The 17,047-nt window shown below is 48.9% G+C and overlaps 9 protein-coding genes across 9 annotated transcripts; 4 read left to right on the top strand and 5 right to left on the bottom strand.

The window, feature by feature from the left end:
• Window position 1: 1 nt before the first annotated feature.
• BO83DRAFT_304883 (uncharacterized protein) lies at window positions 2-502 on the bottom strand (the record flags this gene model as incomplete). The annotated part of the gene is made up of 1 exon (XM_025527241.1): window positions 2-502. One exon carries the CDS (start codon window positions 500-502, stop codon window positions 2-4), a length of 501 nt encoding a protein of 166 aa, XP_025392434.1.
• Window positions 503-581: 79 nt separating this feature from the next.
• On the bottom strand, window positions 582-1,864 carry BO83DRAFT_395824 (uncharacterized protein; the record flags this gene model as incomplete). The annotated part of the gene is given in 7 exon segments (XM_025533105.1): window positions 582-699; window positions 719-839; window positions 912-1,217; window positions 1,243-1,315; window positions 1,355-1,498; window positions 1,569-1,668; window positions 1,815-1,864. 7 exon segments carry the CDS (start codon window positions 1,862-1,864, stop codon window positions 582-584), a joined length of 912 nt encoding a protein of 303 aa, XP_025392433.1.
• A 443-nt stretch (window positions 1,865-2,307) lies between these two features.
• On the top strand, window positions 2,308-4,303 carry BO83DRAFT_395823 (Zn(II)2Cys6 transcription factor; the record flags this gene model as incomplete). Its single annotated transcript, XM_025533104.1, has 4 exons — window positions 2,308-2,367; window positions 2,510-3,049; window positions 3,104-3,247; window positions 3,341-4,303. The coding sequence occupies 4 exons, from the start codon at window positions 2,308-2,310 to the stop codon at window positions 4,301-4,303; spliced, it is 1,707 nt and encodes a 568-aa protein (XP_025392432.1).
• Window positions 4,304-4,475: 172 nt separating this feature from the next.
• On the bottom strand, window positions 4,476-5,469 carry BO83DRAFT_304626 (uncharacterized protein; the record flags this gene model as incomplete). The annotated part of the gene is made up of 3 exons (XM_025527231.1): window positions 4,476-5,064; window positions 5,120-5,218; window positions 5,402-5,469. 3 exons carry the CDS (start codon window positions 5,467-5,469, stop codon window positions 4,476-4,478), a joined length of 756 nt encoding a protein of 251 aa, XP_025392431.1.
• Window positions 5,470-6,283: 814 nt separating this feature from the next.
• Window positions 6,284-7,560, top strand: BO83DRAFT_454801 (uncharacterized protein). Its single transcript, XM_025537002.1, has one exon. The coding sequence runs from the start codon at window positions 6,452-6,454 to the stop codon at window positions 7,508-7,510; it is 1,059 nt and encodes a 352-aa protein (XP_025392430.1). The 5' UTR covers window positions 6,284-6,451; the 3' UTR covers window positions 7,511-7,560.
• A 307-nt stretch (window positions 7,561-7,867) lies between these two features.
• Window positions 7,868-10,323, bottom strand: BO83DRAFT_405569 (HET domain-containing protein; the record flags this gene model as incomplete). Its single annotated transcript, XM_025533814.1, has 3 exons — window positions 10,264-10,323; window positions 8,460-10,015; window positions 7,868-8,368 (listed from the first exon to the last, which is right to left on the bottom strand). The coding sequence occupies exons 1-3, from the start codon at window positions 10,292-10,294 to the stop codon at window positions 7,868-7,870; spliced, it is 2,088 nt and encodes a 695-aa protein (XP_025392429.1). The 5' UTR covers window positions 10,295-10,323.
• A 640-nt stretch (window positions 10,324-10,963) lies between these two features.
• Window positions 10,964-12,517, top strand: BO83DRAFT_434344 (acid protease; the record flags this gene model as incomplete). Its single annotated transcript, XM_025535785.1, has 3 exons — window positions 10,964-11,174; window positions 11,234-11,517; window positions 11,578-12,517. The coding sequence occupies exons 1-3, from the start codon at window positions 10,998-11,000 to the stop codon at window positions 12,515-12,517; spliced, it is 1,401 nt and encodes a 466-aa protein (XP_025392428.1). The 5' UTR covers window positions 10,964-10,997.
• Window positions 12,518-12,956: 439 nt separating this feature from the next.
• BO83DRAFT_135144 (uncharacterized protein) lies at window positions 12,957-14,446 on the top strand. The gene has a single exon (XM_025526130.1). It carries the CDS (start codon window positions 13,191-13,193, stop codon window positions 14,301-14,303), a length of 1,113 nt encoding a protein of 370 aa, XP_025392427.1. The 5' UTR covers window positions 12,957-13,190; the 3' UTR covers window positions 14,304-14,446.
• On the bottom strand, window positions 14,446-17,004 carry BO83DRAFT_135124 (uncharacterized protein). Its single transcript, XM_025526129.1, has 5 exons — window positions 16,586-17,004; window positions 15,871-16,536; window positions 15,602-15,817; window positions 15,250-15,542; window positions 14,446-15,193 (listed from the first exon to the last, which is right to left on the bottom strand). Exons 1-5 carry the CDS (start codon window positions 16,744-16,746, stop codon window positions 14,589-14,591), a joined length of 1,941 nt encoding a protein of 646 aa, XP_025392426.1. The 5' UTR covers window positions 16,747-17,004; the 3' UTR covers window positions 14,446-14,588.
• Between the last annotated feature and the right edge of the window lie 43 nt (window positions 17,005-17,047).

The raw sequence follows: 17,047 nt of genomic DNA, 5'->3' as shown, positions 1-17,047 counted from the left end.
CCTAATAAGGCCATACCTTTTCATGCAGTTCCCGTTGTTGATCGCCCTCGGCTAGATTGATAAACTCGCTCTTAAAGTACTCACTCACCATCTTGGCATGCTCATACTCCTCCGGTCGAACCATCCCTCCGATCGGAATAAGTCCTTCTTCTTCTAACTGCTGAACGATGTTTGAAAGCCCCCCAATTAGTTCCCTTTCGCGTTCATGTTCAGCTAGCTCATCGACATTAAAGTCGAGCGGGCATGGTGTGTCGTCTTGCCGGAGTTGGTCCCAGTATGCGGCAACCTTGATCAAAGACTCACGCAGTGAGAAAGTATCTTCGCGTTCCCAGCATCCAGATATCAGACTGATGGGGGTGACTCGTGTCGATAGGTATGGGTCGTTGAATGCCTCAGCTCGGGATCGATTTACTTTTTCTGTTACCTTGTAGTAGTATTCGAGTAGCTCCTTTTCCCTGCTTCTTTGTTCTTCGCTGCCTGGGCTAAGTGAGAGTTCCAGCATTTGCGGGTGAGGATGTTGTAAAAATGATGGCGTTATGGCTGCGAGTTGCCAGTCTATGATGGAAGTGATCTGGTGTGTTTCAGGGTCGATGAAATATATTGTCGAGGTGGAGGTCTGGATATGATAGCGTATTAATGTAGTCATATTCACAGCAGGCCTGCTTTGGTACTAGGTTTCGGGCAATGTTCAAGATATCTCTGGAGAAGAGCCAAGTACTCGTTCAGGTTCTCTGGAGTCTCTGTTGACCGGTAGTAATTCATTCTTGGCTTTGCATGGTGTCTTGCCCAGTTCAGTTCGTTAGTTCCAAGGGCAGTCACGTAATGAATGGGGCTGGTCCCTGGACGGTTGTCAATAGAGCTGATATCGAAACAAAGGTCCTACCTCTTTGGAAGATGACTTTCAAACTTACATGGTCCTCTATCCAGTTTCCTCAAATTTCTTTCACTATTCCATAATTTTCGGTCATTAGATGGTCCAATTGCGAAACAGGACAGCTGTCTGCAAAGCTCTATCTTCAGCCCTGACGGTTTGCTAGGCGTGATATCAAGGCCTTCAGCCTCTGGAATGTTTGACTTGAGGTCGGACGTGTAGTAGAGGCACCCTTGCATGGGGAACAATACAGATGCCAGTTTCCCCTCTATTTCAACAACTTGGTCAATGATCACAAATTGTGAGGACCTACACATTCGGGCCCAAATACTCCCAAGCGAATATCCTGTGGTAATATATTCAACTCCGACTGGGTTCAACCTGTCTGTAGACCAGGCATAGATGCGCGGGACCGGAATGCCCAAGAACTCGCGGACCTGGCATCTGTCAGCATCTTCAACAACGCATGAATAAGTTACATACAAAATGCCGACTTGCCACTTCCGAGGCAGTAGTAAAGAAAGCAGGGCCGACGTTAGGGTTGGGCAACCTAGCAACAATTTGTTCACCATTATCCATCGTTAATACGAAGCCTTTGTTGTACTGTCCTTTCACACATTTTGACACCTTCACGCCTGTTTGGCATAGTTAGCTGAACAGAATACCGCTTTCCAGAAGCTAGGGTGTTCCATCGCACCCCCTTGTAGCCAGTTAGTTGATTGGCTGCCACGAGGAGGTTATCGAGGTTGAATTCACAGTACCGTGCAGCCAGATGTTGGGGATCTCTCCTTCTAGTACTGATATGAGATTAATTGAACAAGCTCGAAATTTTCAGGTACATACAGCCATCTATACCGTTAGTATTTGAATACCTCATCTTTATTCATGTGTACTTATATTCTCTATTAGCTGTATGCGCACTATTAAGGCAAAGAGAGGTTACCTGAGCCATCTTCCAGGAGCCTGACTAGCACTGGCTTGGTTCCAGAGCATATGGCTGTGTAGGTAGTAAAATAGTGTCTAACAACGCGTGGCACAGTCCTACTGATAAAGAGAGAGAGTGATAGCCGTGAGCGCTGCATGTTTACATCTTGCACCGTTGATCGAATGTCTTATCCCTGGATAATGTCGGCCTTTAGATACTGTTTTGGGTTGCCGGCACGTGGTACTAAGACTGGATAACTACGGCGGGCATTTAAAGTTTTTGCCCGATGGCCGCTATTGCCCGCCGTAGTAAAGCTCTGTCACGTGAAATGCTTGACTCTCATCTTAGGCATCAGCCAAGCTCACTTTTATCACCTCTTTCACTTTATCCTACAACTCAACTCATTTATCGAAAATTTTAGTCTTTCTAGAATTCCTTAGGGAGGTAGTAACCTCGCAGTGATTTCCTACAGTTTCAGGCACACAGACACTCAGTTTAGCTTCTCACGAGGATGGTTTACAGCGGGAAGCCAAGTCTAGCCTGCGAACGCTGTCGCCCGCGGCGCCTAAAGGTACCGGCGTGTCTCTAATTTGTGGTTTATTCTACTTTACCCTCTCTGTGATTAGCAGTCATATACATTGGTAGACGCGGAGAGGGCGGAGTGATTGATTTCAAATGTTGAAATAAGCTAAACAAAAACTGCAATCCAATAGTGCGATTGGGGGAAACCAGCATGTTCCCAGTGCATTCGGGCCAAAGTTGACTGTCCCGGGTACCGATCTGCTTTGGAGTATACCTTTCGTGACCAGAGTCGTGATGTTATTCGCAAGGCACAACTCAAAGCCGAAAAGGAATCCAAAGAAATTCGCAAGCGACAAAAGCGGACCGTCAAGGGTGACAGCAACCATATGCTGACTTACTCGCCTTCACCTTCCTCAAGCCTATCGCATCCAACCGCAGAACTGGCGAAGGGATATCTCTTTGTTAATTACATTGCCAAGAGTGATCGAGGGGCGTATATGCCGTACCTTTCGACTTTGACAAACCACCTAGAGAGCTCCGCTGTGAATGATGCTCTTACAGCTGCTGGTCTGGCGGCCTTATCCAACATCTATAGGTCTCCCCAGATGATGTATACAGCCCGTAAACATTATATGACCGCGTTGTCGCAAACTGGTAACTCCCTCGGTAACGCGCAGTTGTGTACGAGGGATGAAACTTTAGCAACAGTGGTGCTATTGAGCATGTTTGAAGTGAGAGATTCACCTGAGTAGCAATTTGGCTTATATTAACGAGATTTGTCCCAGGTATTAACATGCGGCGATGACCTCTTTATGACAAGATGGATCAATCACTTAGATGGCGCGGCAATTCTGATTGAGACCAGGGGTCGAGAGCAATTATCTCGACCGGAAGGATTGGCGCTATTCAGTCAGTTACGAACCCAGATAGTGAGTTAACCTAGTCGGATCCTCAGCTATATCTCTTTCGGTGGGACAAATATAAACTCCATTCGGGGGAGATACTAATCAGAGGCTACCCAGGTGCTCAGTCATGTGTATCGGCAAAAGCATACATCGGCAGTGATTCGTAATCTCAGTCAAGAAGCAGCAAAATACCAACCGAATAAAGATGATGCAATCATCGATCGACTCAGTGGCGTGACCATTCCTCTCGGGGATCTCTGTGCAGACATCAAGGAGGGTACAATAAGCTGCCCTTCGAAGATAGTGCGTTGTGCCTTAGAATTAGACGCACAGCTCCAATCGATAATGTCCGATATACCTGCTTCAATGGGCTACAGGACTGTCAACGCTGCCCTAGCTCACAGAGTGCCTATGGATAACACTTTTTGGGGAGCCCAATATCACATTTACCGAGATATTACCGTGAGTAGCTTCTGGAACAACTATCGGTCTGCCAGGCTGGTACTCCTGGACTTGATTGTTGAAGCGATCAGAGCCATGAACACTCCCTCGCTCGGTATCACAAAAGAAACACATTATCATCTATTGCGACAATGCCAGGAAATATCCCGTCAATTAGTTGAGGATATTTGCGCAAGTGTGCCATTTCATCTCGGATCGGTTGTGGATGACAGCCTTGTCGACAAAACCCCCAGTCACCCAAGCTTTCAGAGCTCGTCTGACACAGATAAGCATGGTGCATCTAAGTCGCCTCACTTGTCCTCTGGGTCTCCATTAGTGGTTCCAGCGGCCGGGGGGTTCGCCTTAATGTGGCCTTTGTTGATTGCTGCGGATTCTGGTTATGCGTCCAAGGAACTTCGAGCTTGGATCACAGATTGTCTAAGCAGAATTGGCCGTTCTATGGGAATCAACCAGGCATTCGCAATGGCAAAACTGGTACGAGAGGGCGAGAGTACGCGGACTTGGCTATCTCCGGAGTATTCTTTACCGGAACAAGACGGCCGGGAGGGGGCAGTGTTGAACGAAGCCGGAACTCTACAGACAGATGACTACGCCTTCCGCTTCTCTACACTGATTTAGTATTATTCAGGCATGAAAAAGGTTTTCGACTCTTCGACTTCTCAAACAACAAATGCGTTCGAATGGAAATATGGCAAAAAATCAACATTATCAAACTCTCAACTTCCAGACTTTTGTTTGCCTGATTTCTCGCCACATGGTAGACGCGACCACCGGAAGCTGTTGTATTCGGCTAAACTGGCTCGTACCCGCCAAGGTTATGAGCATTGTGAGGATCAAGAGGCGAAGTATGGAACTGCATATTCCCGGATTGATATGACTCTTTCTGAGAACTTGAACCTGTCGTGTTCGCTGCGACTTCTGAACGAGGAGTAAATACTCCCAGCACGGTGTACATCAGAACCACAAGGAATTCCTCGATGGTGGCCATGCAAAGCCGGATAGTCACATTTCCATCGACCAAGGAAAATTGACGGTAATGGCTGAAATCGGTGATCAGACTGTACAGCAGACGACAAGCCATCAATGGCAACGCTAACAGGACCACGCCGACGATACGCTTTTGGCTTGGTGCCATTCGAGGGAGGTCCCTGACTGTTGTCGACCACAGGATGCAAAGCACGATGTATATTGCGAGGAACAGAATGATTCCAGCTTTGGTTTCGTTTTGTCCTTCAGAATGTTCGGATGTGTTCGACGAGTATTGATTTATTCCGCCGATGATCGAAAGAATCAACGCAATAAGGGCCGGGATATGGAGTAACTGAACGACTTTGCTGCGACCAGAGATAGCGGTTGCTTTCTTGTTATAGATTTGCAGACTGAATTCAACTGTGTCAGCGTCAAAACTTCCCCGGATTAAGTATTGGTTCTTACATCTTCGTTGCGACAATGCTGAAGGAACTCAATCTCTGCAGTAGTGAAGTGGCTTGGGAGCCTTGGGCTGATGGCCCATGGACGCAAATTTCATCGAAACTGTCAATTGTGAGTTTCTTGATGGGGTCAAATCAACAAGGTTGTTTAGGAGATAACATACACTCTCTTCAATAAGCCAAGACTAGACAGCAGCAGTGGAGAGAGCCCCACTGACTGCAATATGATAGCCCACTCCACATCAGAGGTGTTGTCTGGATGCAAATCACTGAGGATCTCCATCACAGCACCTGCGATTCTGATTCCGCTGAATATGAAGAGGTAGATCCACCCGAGCTGTCTGTGAAAGCCATGGCGGAGGACGACGAGGAGAGTAACCAAGGATATGGGTATATAGACGATTAACTCGGCAATCGCAACACCTTTTTCTGTGACGACAGTCATTTTTGGTATGATCCGACTAGGACGCGGACAGAATGACACGATAATTTTCTCTTTTTTTATCTTCCGAGTGACTTGAATGAATCAAATCTTGTATCATCATAGCTCCGAGCTACAGCACGGCCGGATGCGACCTTTATAGACAAGCCATTCTAAGAAAGTTTACCATGAAGACTTCTCTTTCATGAAAGACTTTGAAGTTTCGTATGCCCGTACGAAACACATTACCGCTTTTGGCAAGTATCCTCGTTCGGTGGCTGAGACGTGGCCCCACAAGAACAAGGCAGCAGCATCGGACCGGAGCATTTTACGTTTGATACGTTAAAACTCCGCTCTCGTCTAATGCCAAGCTACGTACCAAATTGCTTGTCTGAGCGCGACCCTTTTGTCTAATATTCTGGGCGATGCCTAATTGACGTGGGGCTGAGTTCACGTTGCAAGGCTTCGTTTTCTTTGACTTTCTGAGCTGCCGGCTACCCCGCGTTACCGCATCGGGAAATTCTAGTCGTGCCTACGAATCACTTTCCAGATTAGGACTAGCTTCATCTGTATATTGATCGACTTTCTAACTGACGGACATGGAAGTATGACTGCATCGGGATACAGTTACGTGCAACACATTTATTCTATTACATGCACTGCCAGAGAGTCATGGTTCGGGCACAGAGGCCCAGAGAGGCGCAGCACAGCGCTTTCAATGCGTCTGATGTCAGTACTTGTCCGAGTTGAAGTTATATAAGATCAACGAGTTGGGCAGAGACCATGATATAAATATCACTGCTCATCTCAAGCATTCAATTGTATTCTACACTTCCCATCTGAAGCATTCATCTCTTGTTCATAAGCTCAGCTGAGAATACCCAGAAGACCCGATAGCTTCAACTTCACATCAAGATGCTATTTCACAATATCCTCTCCCTAGCCTCCTTCATAGGGCTATCTCTAGCCCTCCCTAAAGCCAGATCCTCCAATCTCGACTCCAACCCCGTCCCCGGCGAATCTCCCCTCTTCGCAACATACACCGGCAAGCCCACGCCCATCCCAGCCAACTACACCCGAGTCATCCCAGCAACAGCCTCCGGCCCCGCCGGTCCCGACGACCTCCTATTTCAAAACCTCCTCAGCGCCGAATGGATTATCTACTCCTTCTACCAACAAGGCGTGGAAGCCTTCAGCCCCTCCTCCTTCAGCGACCTCGGCTACCCAAACAGCACGTACGACCGCATCGCCGAAATCCGTGACAACGAAGCCGGCCACATCCGCATCTTCCAAGATGAAATCTCCTCTACATCCCTGAAACCAGGCCCCTGCAACTACAGCTTCGGCTTCGACAACGACCCGGAAACCTTCCTCGCCCTTCAGGTCTATATCGAAGTCAACAGCATGGCTTTCCTGACTGGCCTCGTCCGTGAATCCAACACAACTGATACCAGCTCCGCACTCGTTGCCGTTGCCGAGGTCGAGACCCGTCACAACGTCTGGTCCCTCATTGACATCTGGGATGTGAGTCCCTTCGCTGGACCTGCGGATACGGTGTACCCTTACGCGAACCAGATCCTGGCGTTGACGAATTCCTTCGTCGTGTCGGGGAGTTGTCCTTCTGAGAACCCGGAGTATCCGTACCCGAATCAGAATTTGCCGGAGATTGGTTTTGTGACGAATACTACTACTGGGCATCCCGGATCGAAGATTCAATTGGAGTTTAGTAATGATCCTGGGTTTACGGAGGGAGGGGATTACTATGCGGTGTTCTTTCATGGTGTGCTGAATATTAGTGTGCCATTTGATATCAAAACTAATGAGACGGTTGTTCCGGGGGAGTTTGATAAGGGGGCCGGTATTATTGCTCTGGCTGTTGCTGATGAGGCTGGGGCACCGACGGAGAACAGTGTGCTTGCTGGGCCGTTGTTGTTGTTGCAGCAGCCGGAGAAGTTGACTCTTTTGGAGCCTTGATTTAGTTGTGATGGATGAGATGGGGCGTTGGTATTGGCTTGAGGGGTGTGCGATGAAGTGATGGGTGTTGGGGATGAGTAAGATGCAGTCAGATTTATGACGATTATTAACGTGATGTCCGATTGCCTTGAGATATTATGCAACATGGATCCTGTAGGTATCCCGCCAGAGGCAGACTAGGCTGTAGCATTTCGTATTCTCATTCATCTACTGTCAACCATAATCATCATTGCTATATCCAGAATGAGCCCACCATACAGACCAGCCGACTACTACAACTGAAAGCCAAACTAGTGTAGATCATCTGTTACAGATCTACCATATCTCCACCCAAGCCCAGCCAAGCATCAATCTCCTCTAAACAATCTCCACCGTAGCAGTTTCACCCCCCTCAAAGATAGGACACGACCTGCTATACTTACCTGCTAGCAATCTATCCCACAGACCAACACCCCTTCTCTCAAAAGCGCCTGGCTTGTGCGTCGATGGCACTAATATGAGGAACCACGTTTCCGGGCCCAACCTCTGGTTCTGTTCAGACACCCAAGAAAATAACCGGAGGCAGTAATATGATTCGTCTAGATTGTGCACCTCCGGCTTATCGAGGGTCACACCTACCTTGTGTCCATCTGAGCACTGCACGAAGGTATCATGTCGGACTTCGTCTTCATAAATCACTTGCCCTTTCTGCATTTCTGGTAGTTTCTCGAGGCGTATCAGTTTTACTGGCGCAAATGCGCTCGTCAAAACAATAGAACCGTCTGTAACAGCACTCATAGGGTCCTCCAGTAGCTCATGTTGACAGTGAATTCGCTCGACGATGCACTTATCAACGGCCACGGGCTCATATTTCCATATCTCCAAAGGAAGGTCAAATCGATAGGTGACAGGTCTTCCCACAGATGCACGACCAGGTCGGAATATAGTATGCAGCTTCATTCGCATTCACGGTCCCGCTTTCCGGTATCTCCGCACCTTCATTAGGAGGCTCAACCTCCCACGACAGATCAAACGGAAGCTCTTTCTTCCAAAGACCAGCCAGATACTCAACCGCTGCTTCGGACCCTTGCCGCATATGATTCCCCACCATTTTCGCCAGGCCAGAAATAGCTCGTAACCGGTCATGCTTCTTAGTGAGTGACCTGTGGGAATAATCCGAGACAAGATCTCTCCATCTCTGGTATGGTGCTTGGTGACGCTCAAGCCATAACCGTGAGCCCAGCGAAGATCGATGCCACTCTGGATATCCTTGTCTCTCGGATTGGACTTTCGTCTTCAGGATTTCGGTTTTGATGGAAGCCCCGAGCTTGCCGTAATCGAGCGTCGTGTGTCGTGGTACTTGGGGTGCCACTGCGTGTCCGCATTCACAGAGCTGGCGACAGAGGCACTCCCAGATCATTTCGTTGCCATCGTAGCAGAGTCTGCGGTTCGGTAGGACGGATTCTTGTAGGCACCATCCTCTTGTGTCGAGAGATGATCGGTCTCGATATGATCTGGGGTAGAACTTTCCGGGGCGTATTAACAGATCCAAAGGAGGGGCGGTGTCGGGGCGGGTAGTGCAAAGGAGTTGTTGCCAGGTAGGATCACCGAAGCGCTGTTTGCCGAGGAAACCCATTTTGCATGAGTTGGGTTCCATGACTGAGATGGTAAGGTACGAGTTTAGATAGATATCGTGCATTACAGATGCGTCGTGTAACCAGGAAATACGATCATCTTGGACGATGCACAGAGAGTCGACCCATAAATTAGGTATCTCAAGGCTTCGACAGACAGTAATGGCATCTTGAAGGGTGAGTGGTAACGTGGAGAGTTCAATAGCTTGGTAATGCGACTCCAGGTTATGGGTCGTTGTAGTCAAGACTTGGTGGAGATCCTTTCCCCAGCAGTAGCTAAGGCATGCGTAGCGTACCGGCTCGACAGGTTCGAAGAGGAATGGCTCGTGTGTGCCATCCGACGAGCCGACATTGATAAGACGCCGCGGTTTGTAATCAGGGTTCGGGGGCTTACAAGCTTCGTCATGCTCGTCACAGTATGACAACCAGTGACGAGCTCGTTCAAAAGCTGCTGGTGAGCCTGAATCATGCGTCACTTCAAGAGATTGAGCGAGAAATTTCCCCGTATATTCGGGGCTCTTGCCGGCATGCCAATCGAAAAATTGCGCTTCGTAACGTGCAGTGGCAGCACGTTTGAGAAAATGGAAGGTTGTAGGTTGGTCCAAGAAAGCATCTTCCCTTCCTTCGGGCTGCTGCAGATGCAGGGTAAATTGAGGTACTATAGTAAACCAGTCGTCCTCTGATTTCGCCCGCTGGTAGTCAACTAGACCGAGATACGCGTTCTTTTTGACCCAACCAGGCTTGACAGCTTCAATGACTTGCAACACCAGATTACAGTCCAAACAGATAGACGCATTGATCAGGAAGATGGCAATGGGTGTATTCTCGATTCCAATGTAATCCGCCCTTTTCCGCAGAACCACGTGTGGACAAGTCTGGTTTGGGTCTGCATCTGGAATAGAGGTGGAAGAATATTCGGTATTGCAGCTTAACTTGGGGCTCCTAGGGTAGGATTAGGATTAGCAGTAGCACCTACTGAAAGATGATTGACGGTATCAGCGCCTGCTGCCCCGCTCCAACAGAAGGTTTTCTCATCACACCAGTCGGGCGTTAAGCGATGAACACGAGACAAGCCACCCTGCTCAGCCTCATTTTCTTGACCAAGGTCAACCTAGTCATCCGGGATGAGGTGGACGGTACAGGTATGGGATGCATCACGCCTTATCGCCATAGTAGCCTATCCCATAGAACTGACTTTGATTCTTAGAAGCATTTCTAGAGGAATGAAGTGCGCCGCCCAAGTGCAGCAGAAGCAAAGATAAAACTGATGCCCGACAGATGATGCCTGAGGAATGCTTATATCAGGTGATCTCGGTTATAGTGTTCTAACCCAGTTGGGATGATTTGTCCACATTCAGTTTCAGCCTTAACGGCTGAGGCTTTTCCGCAATATTCAATTCCACGAACCCGACATTAATGACACAGCGCTTATACCTAGCTGTGCAGCATAAAGTAGAACAACATGATTCAATACGAGCCCCAATGTAACCTCAGACTCTGGCTAAATCCTCCGTCCAATCGGATTCCCTACAATCAAACTTGGGATTCGCCGGACTCTCGGCAGCCCTAACCTCTACCAGTAAAGGTTAAACCTACCCCACTTGTGATTCGCATGGCCTGGACCCCTGAAATATAGTTCCTTTGCGTGCCTGAATATGGTGCTCGTTATTCGTCTTTCACGTCCTTCGGGCCTTGGCCTTGGGGCTGCCAAGCGGGCGGCGGAGAGTGCCCCGTGGTTCCCTGAGTTGGGCGTAAATGCGATTTCTATCATCACTTGATAAAAGCAAGACCCTGCGTCGATGAGAAACTTCAGTCAACATTCTGCTCTCAGATACCTGTCGAAAAGTAGATGTGTCTGGTCTTGCTGTTTCAAAATGCCGTCAGTTACATCGCACCTTGTCATCGCCCTGGCATTGTCAACCTCCAGCAATGCCCTATTGAGCCAGCGAGATGATTCAACCGCGGTTCCATCTCCTTTTGACAACCTTGAGGATGTTCACGTTTTCAAGCGAGACAGTTCTAAGACAGCAGAAGCTCCCCTAGTGATATATGTCTGTCAGCCCTCCACTTCTATCTATATGGCCAACCGAACAGCCCTAATGAGTAACAGGGCGACAGCTACTGGATGAACGCCTCGATCGGAACACCTCCGCAGTCACTAAGTTTCCTGCTTGATCTTACGCGCTCAAGGATCGAGCCCGCATACACCCTCGATGAGAACTACACTTGTTCTGACGATGAACTCTGCTCAGAATTCGGCTTCTACAAACCTACCGATTCATCCACTTATCAGCATCTCACCTACACACAGAGACACGATGCAGGCGTCGACTACACCTACTCCGATACCATAACGCTTGGAGACCACGCAGCTGACCAGGCCCCGTTGGACATGTACCTTTTGTCCTACATTTCCTGTCAGTTTCTCCATTCTTTCTCACCACTCACCATTAGCCCATCCATTAAGACTCAAGCAGACAGCTCCCTCGGCCTCTCATCCGTCAACACCAGCTTCCCCTACATCCTCGTTGACCGCGGCCTGACCACCTCACCCTCCTTCAGCCTAATCGGGGACAACGGCAACACCACCACCCCCAGCATTATCTTCGGAGGCATCAACACCTCCAAATTCAACGGGCCACTACAAGCCTTCTCCTTCGCTGATCACACCATTACCAACAACCCCTTCGTCACTCTCGAAGCCGACTCCCTCCAACTACTCACCAACACCAACGACAATTCAACCTACCCCATCCCCTCCTCCACCCCCATAATGCTCAGAACCGACGAACTAATCACCTACCTCCCCAACTCAACCGTCCAATCCCTTTACAACGACCTAAACATAACCACCGACGGCGTAATTTCCAGTTCAAGATTTTACGGCGTCCTTCCCTGCTCCCGCCAGGAAAGCGAATTCCATACTTTCTCCCTAGTTATTGGAAACATGACCTTCTCTGTGGGTTGGGATGAGCTCTTCGTCCCGTGGACACGTGACGGACTGTGCAAGTTCGGTATCCAGGCCCAGGAGTCGGATTACAAGACCCATGCGGAGCTGGGTGTTCCCTTTGTGAGAAGGATGTATGTCGCCGTGGATTATAATAATCAATTTGTTGGGGTGGCGACACTGAAGGATGATGATGATCAGGACGAGGGTGAAGATGAGGTAGTGGAAATTGGCACTGGAACGGCGTTGCCGAGTGCTGTCGGGGATTGGCCGGCCAGTGTTACGGCGTATACTCCTGCAGCTTCAACGGGAACGGCCGCTGCCACTTTGACATTTACAACGGCGACGTCGAGTGGTGGAGGTGTGGTGCCCACGGGTCTATCAGAGCTGGGGAGGGCGTTGTTGGTCCCGGGAGTGTTGGGGATGGCCGTTCTGCAGGCTGTCTAGACTTGGGATTGTGGTAAGATCATTCTGTATTTGAAGTATTTCTGTACATTGTTTTTCTACTTAGTAATTTGATATGTGTACACCATGTGGACCACTGTCAACTGCTTGCATGAAACGCTAGATTATTGATCCGTATACTATAGACCAGACAGAATATTTCTTCACTTTGCATGTACATATAGCCCCTATAGTTTTAGAATAATAAAAAGACATTAATATTATCATTTCATCGTCACATCGTCACATAACCGTGAGACAATACCGATATTGTTTATAATCACGTGAACATACAGTCCTCCAAACCACCTGACAAAGCGGTCAACAGTGCCAAAACCCCCTGACCGCCGGGATTCGATCGGGATTCCGGGGGATTCCCAACGTCCACAGTAGCTTCAAATGTAGACGATGTCCGCCCGGGGTTGGTTCTTGGCGCAGCCTTGAACATACGAATTGGACTAATCATTGGATTTCTTCTCCTGAGGGCGCGCTTACTTAGTTATTGTATCATGTTATCATCGGATTTACTCTCACATAGATATCAAGTCCGATTCAATTTGTGCAACCGTTGGCAAGACGGGAGGGACATAAGTACCCTGCTATGGGTACAGTCTGGCAGTAAGGTAAAAGCGATAACACCTTAGCATTGAAGTGAATAAAAGTTACCAAAATTAAGATGCTTCACCTCTCACCTCCATCCACAAGTTCCAGTCTGTCTGACGACAACTCCAACACTACAAGCAGCCGAAAGACCCGTAACAGCTGCGACGCTTGTGCCAAGTCCAAGTTGCGCTGTGGAAAGCAACATCCTCGATGTGAACGTTGTGTGATGAGGAATCAAGCTTGCACTTACGGACTTGCTCGACCAAAAGGACGGCCACGACTCTCTCATCGATCACCTAGCATTCCTCCTGTGGATCCACCCTGCTCGCCAGACCCTATTCTAGACCCGAACGTATTCTCTACGCTCTGCGATCCTGAATTGATATCAGACAGCTATCTCGACTGTCCCTCAGGGAATACAATCACATCTACGTCAACTCTCACTTCTCCTGGCGGTCAACATCTGGAGGACTGGCAGTTCTTGGACCACGAGCTTAACCTTCCATTTGACATCACTACACCTCAACCAATTTTCACGCTACGGCCTGCGCAGTCTGACTATCCGATGGACTCAACACTTGGTGTCACTTCACCCTCGCAACAACCCTTGTCCGCAACTCTTCCTGGCCCAAGTAACTCCTCCAGGGAACCTCCTTCCTGCACCAGCTTGATCCTGGACACACTCAGATCACTAATCCTTCCGCTTGAGTTTTGTAATCGACATCTGACTGCACCTCGATCGGCCAACCTTGACACAGCCTTAAAAATCAGCAATGACGCAGTTGACAACCTTACTGTGGTACTAGAGTGTGACTGCTCCGTGGATCCTTTTCTCTCCACGTTGGTGGCCGAAGTTATAATCAAGATCCTTGGTTGGTATGACCTGATCGTTGAAGACAGCAAGTACATTGGCTCAGATTCGACAAATCCACTTCTAATATTGGATTCAATCAAAATAGGGGGCTTTGAACCGAGAAAGGATGATTCTAGACGGATAGTGCTTCAAGTGGTGCTGAATGAATTGGACAGGGTACAAACGCTGGTGGGGAGTTTTGCTGACCGATACTGTCACCCCGATGAGCTCATATATGAGGAAGAAAATCCGGTTGGTCCCGCCTTAGAGGCAGCGTTGCGGGGAAGACTGAATACAATCAGAGGCCAGGCGATGCAGAGAATGGCTGGTTAGGGTGATTTTGGTTGCTTAGCAAGTGCATATGGGTTGTCATCCGTGCTACCCCGTACAATATTGTACTTAGGGGATAATGAACCAACGAGTCATAATAGGGCTTTGTAATCGTCGCAATCTTAGCAATCGTGCAATCTTTAATCTTGGCGCGTTCGGGCTTGCCGGTGGTGACCAATATATGTGCAGGTCATAGGCAGTGGAAGAACCTTAGTGTACATAACTTCAGTGACCGCAAATTCGAGCAGTAGCCCCTCTGTAGAGAATGCAATTTCTGTTTGGCCTGACTCATCCACTCTCATTTTGGTTCATGGTGTTCAGCATATCTGTTAACCAGTCATTATCCCCCATCAGTGGCAAAGCATCCGACGATATAGGCTGGGTATTGGGAAGAGTCTGATAAAGGATTGGTGGGACTGGATCGACCAGAGATGACCCTATAGGATCAGTATTTAGCCTCGTTTCCCACCCCACGCGGACAGCATGATATGTCTGAGCTATTGTAGAGAAGATATCCGCTTCAGGACCTCCATCCAGGCCATAAATGGTCGAGACTAGACTCATGTGACTGACGATGGTGTCCAAAATCTTCAAGATATCGGCCGTTCGTCGAACATTGGCCGTATCCCAAAGCGGACTCTCCAGAGTTGAGAGCTGGAAGAGAGTTGCCAGATTTTGGACCATTTGAGCAAATACGGCGAATGGGAAACCAATGTATTCCCCAGGCGGTATGCTCAAAAAGACGTCGAACCATGACTTTGTGGCGTCAAGACAACCGTACAGGTAGTCGAGGTGCTCGTACGTCACATTAACAGTTGATGAAATGGCACCGTTCGGGAGTGCAGACTCGTAGAGACTCAACGAAGTATTGTAATGATGCAAAAGAACGATTTCTAGCCAATATGAGTAATAGAAGCAGGATGTAGTGTATGTATTCTTGAACACTGACTATATCCCTTGGAGTGAGAGCCGTGTCTTCTCATAATCTCCTGGAGGCGTGACTGCAGCTGTGTCTGCATTGGGCGGAGATAAACGGAAGGCGACGGTCGCATCGACTCAACGCCTGATGAACCTCCATACCTGCTACCCAGATTTAGTCCGTCCGTGACTAATTGAAGTCGAACTTGCTGCACAAGAATACCATCATTGGCACACTCTTGCTGCTCTTCAAGAAGGCGAAGACAGTCCTCCAAGTGAGGTGTCCAACGCAAAGAGTCACTCTGCTGAAGGAAGGTCGCGATACTGAATGAGGTTAGTACATCATTTATTGTGGATTAGACGGGGTCATGGGGAGTCATTACGTCGATGTCAGTAGAAAGCACCCCAGAACAGCCCTGCGCTCCTCCATAACCTGGCGCCGGGGTGCTGTACGGTTTTCGTGTGGCTCTGGATGAACGCACAGCAGCATGTGCTTCCCCTTCGCCTCTGGATTGAAGAGACCCATTTCGTATACAATCCCCGTCGCCAACTGTGCAAATACATAGATATTGGCTTTGTTGTAGACTTGCTGATTGGACCTTGACACCGCATGTCAGCCGACAGGCAGTGCCCGTGATGACTGACTACATACCATCCAAGATATAACAAGAGCCCTTGTAGCATATCAAGTTCACGGCATGAATATTCATGCACCAATCTCTGCGCTACCGTGTGTTTGATGTGATCAAAGAGAGTGCGACGTTGTGCGCTGCTTTTGGACGCGATAGCCATGATACAAAGCCAGGTAAATGGTTTATCACGACGAAGTTTCTCTGCAGTAGTGCCTGATGGGACATACAGGCAGGGAAAGTACGGTAGCATCTTAGTGAGGAATATAGTAAAATATTCCTCTGCCTGGATGCCTGTCGGCTCCATGACATGCTCGGCCGATGCGCCGGTGGATAACGAGCCTCCGCCGTCCGACAGGCTAGCTTCTGGCGTCGACTCTGTGTCATTTGTACGACGAGTATCAATTGAGTTGAGCCCCGAGCTGCTCATGGAGATGTCAGATCGGCCTGGTGGCGACGCGGCATTACTGCTGGCGGACTTCTGGTTTTCGGGTAATTGCGCCAGCTCTCTGAGTAAAGTTGTAGAAGCATTTCCGGGGTGTACGCCAGCTCGGAGCAGCGCAACCAGATCCTCTATCTTATTCTCCAGCCGGTTCGTCTTCGATATATTCTTAGATACGGCTGATCTTCGTTTGGTCGAGCGACGGGTAGTAGCAGGCTGGCGGCATTCCTTGTCCAGGCGTTGGCATCTATGAATTTGGTTATGGTGGCAACTAAACAGGTAAGCAACATACGCACCTCTGACATTTCTCGCTGGCTTTGGAGTAGATGCACTTGCACTTGGCCTGTGAGCAGTCTACGCAGGAGCGACCGTAGGGAGCGGCATAGGTGTCGTGCTGCGGGGAATTGTCCCTGGTGTCGCTCGACTCCGCAGCTGTACTGCGGTCAGTCGGGGCCATTGACCGGCTGCAACGCGCTCCACAAAGCGTTGCTTCTCACTGCGCAAGAGAGTCAGCAATCACGTAGGGTAACAAATCAAGGCAATGGGAGACATTAGGAAAGACAGTGAGATTCAATAAGTGAGAGAGTGAGAAAGCGCAAAGGAGGGCGGCGTGCCCAGGCGCTAGTGGATGACGCTAGCGCCTTGAATATCAGGCATCTATTTTCAATGTGAGACAGATAAGCGGGCTTCGAAGTAGTCCAAGGCTTCGAAGTAGTGGCTAGTCAGTCCTGTATTGTGAGGCTGAGTTCTTAGAAAGG

The sequence above is a fragment of the Aspergillus eucalypticola genome, assembly GCF_003184535.1.
Source record: "Aspergillus eucalypticola CBS 122712 chromosome Unknown BO83scaffold_3, whole genome shotgun sequence".
Lineage (NCBI taxonomy): Eukaryota > Fungi > Ascomycota > Eurotiomycetes > Eurotiales > Aspergillaceae > Aspergillus > Aspergillus eucalypticola.
The sequence above is the reverse complement of the archived record's forward strand: the minus strand, read 5'-3'. Positions and strand labels throughout refer to the sequence as shown.

Bases quoted from the DNA above. Each gene is read 5' to 3' on its own strand.
- BO83DRAFT_454801 (XM_025537002.1), top strand. From the start codon at position 6,452: ATGCTATTTCACAATATCCTCTCCCTAGCCTCCTTCATAGGGCTATCT.
- BO83DRAFT_135144 (XM_025526130.1), top strand. From the start codon at position 13,191: ATGCTTCACCTCTCACCTCCATCCACAAGTTCCAGTCTGTCTGACGAC.
- BO83DRAFT_135124 (XM_025526129.1), bottom strand. From the start codon at position 16,746: ATGGCCCCGACTGACCGCAGTACAGCTGCGGAGTCGAGCGACACCAGG. The intron at 15,543-15,601 runs GTAATGACTCCC...AACCTCATTCAG, and splicing joins TGCTTTCTACTGACATCGAC to TATCGCGACCTTCCTTCAGC. The intron at 15,194-15,249 runs GTCAGTGTTCAA...CATATTGGCTAG, and splicing joins CTCTCACTCCAAGGGATATA to AAATCGTTCTTTTGCATCAT.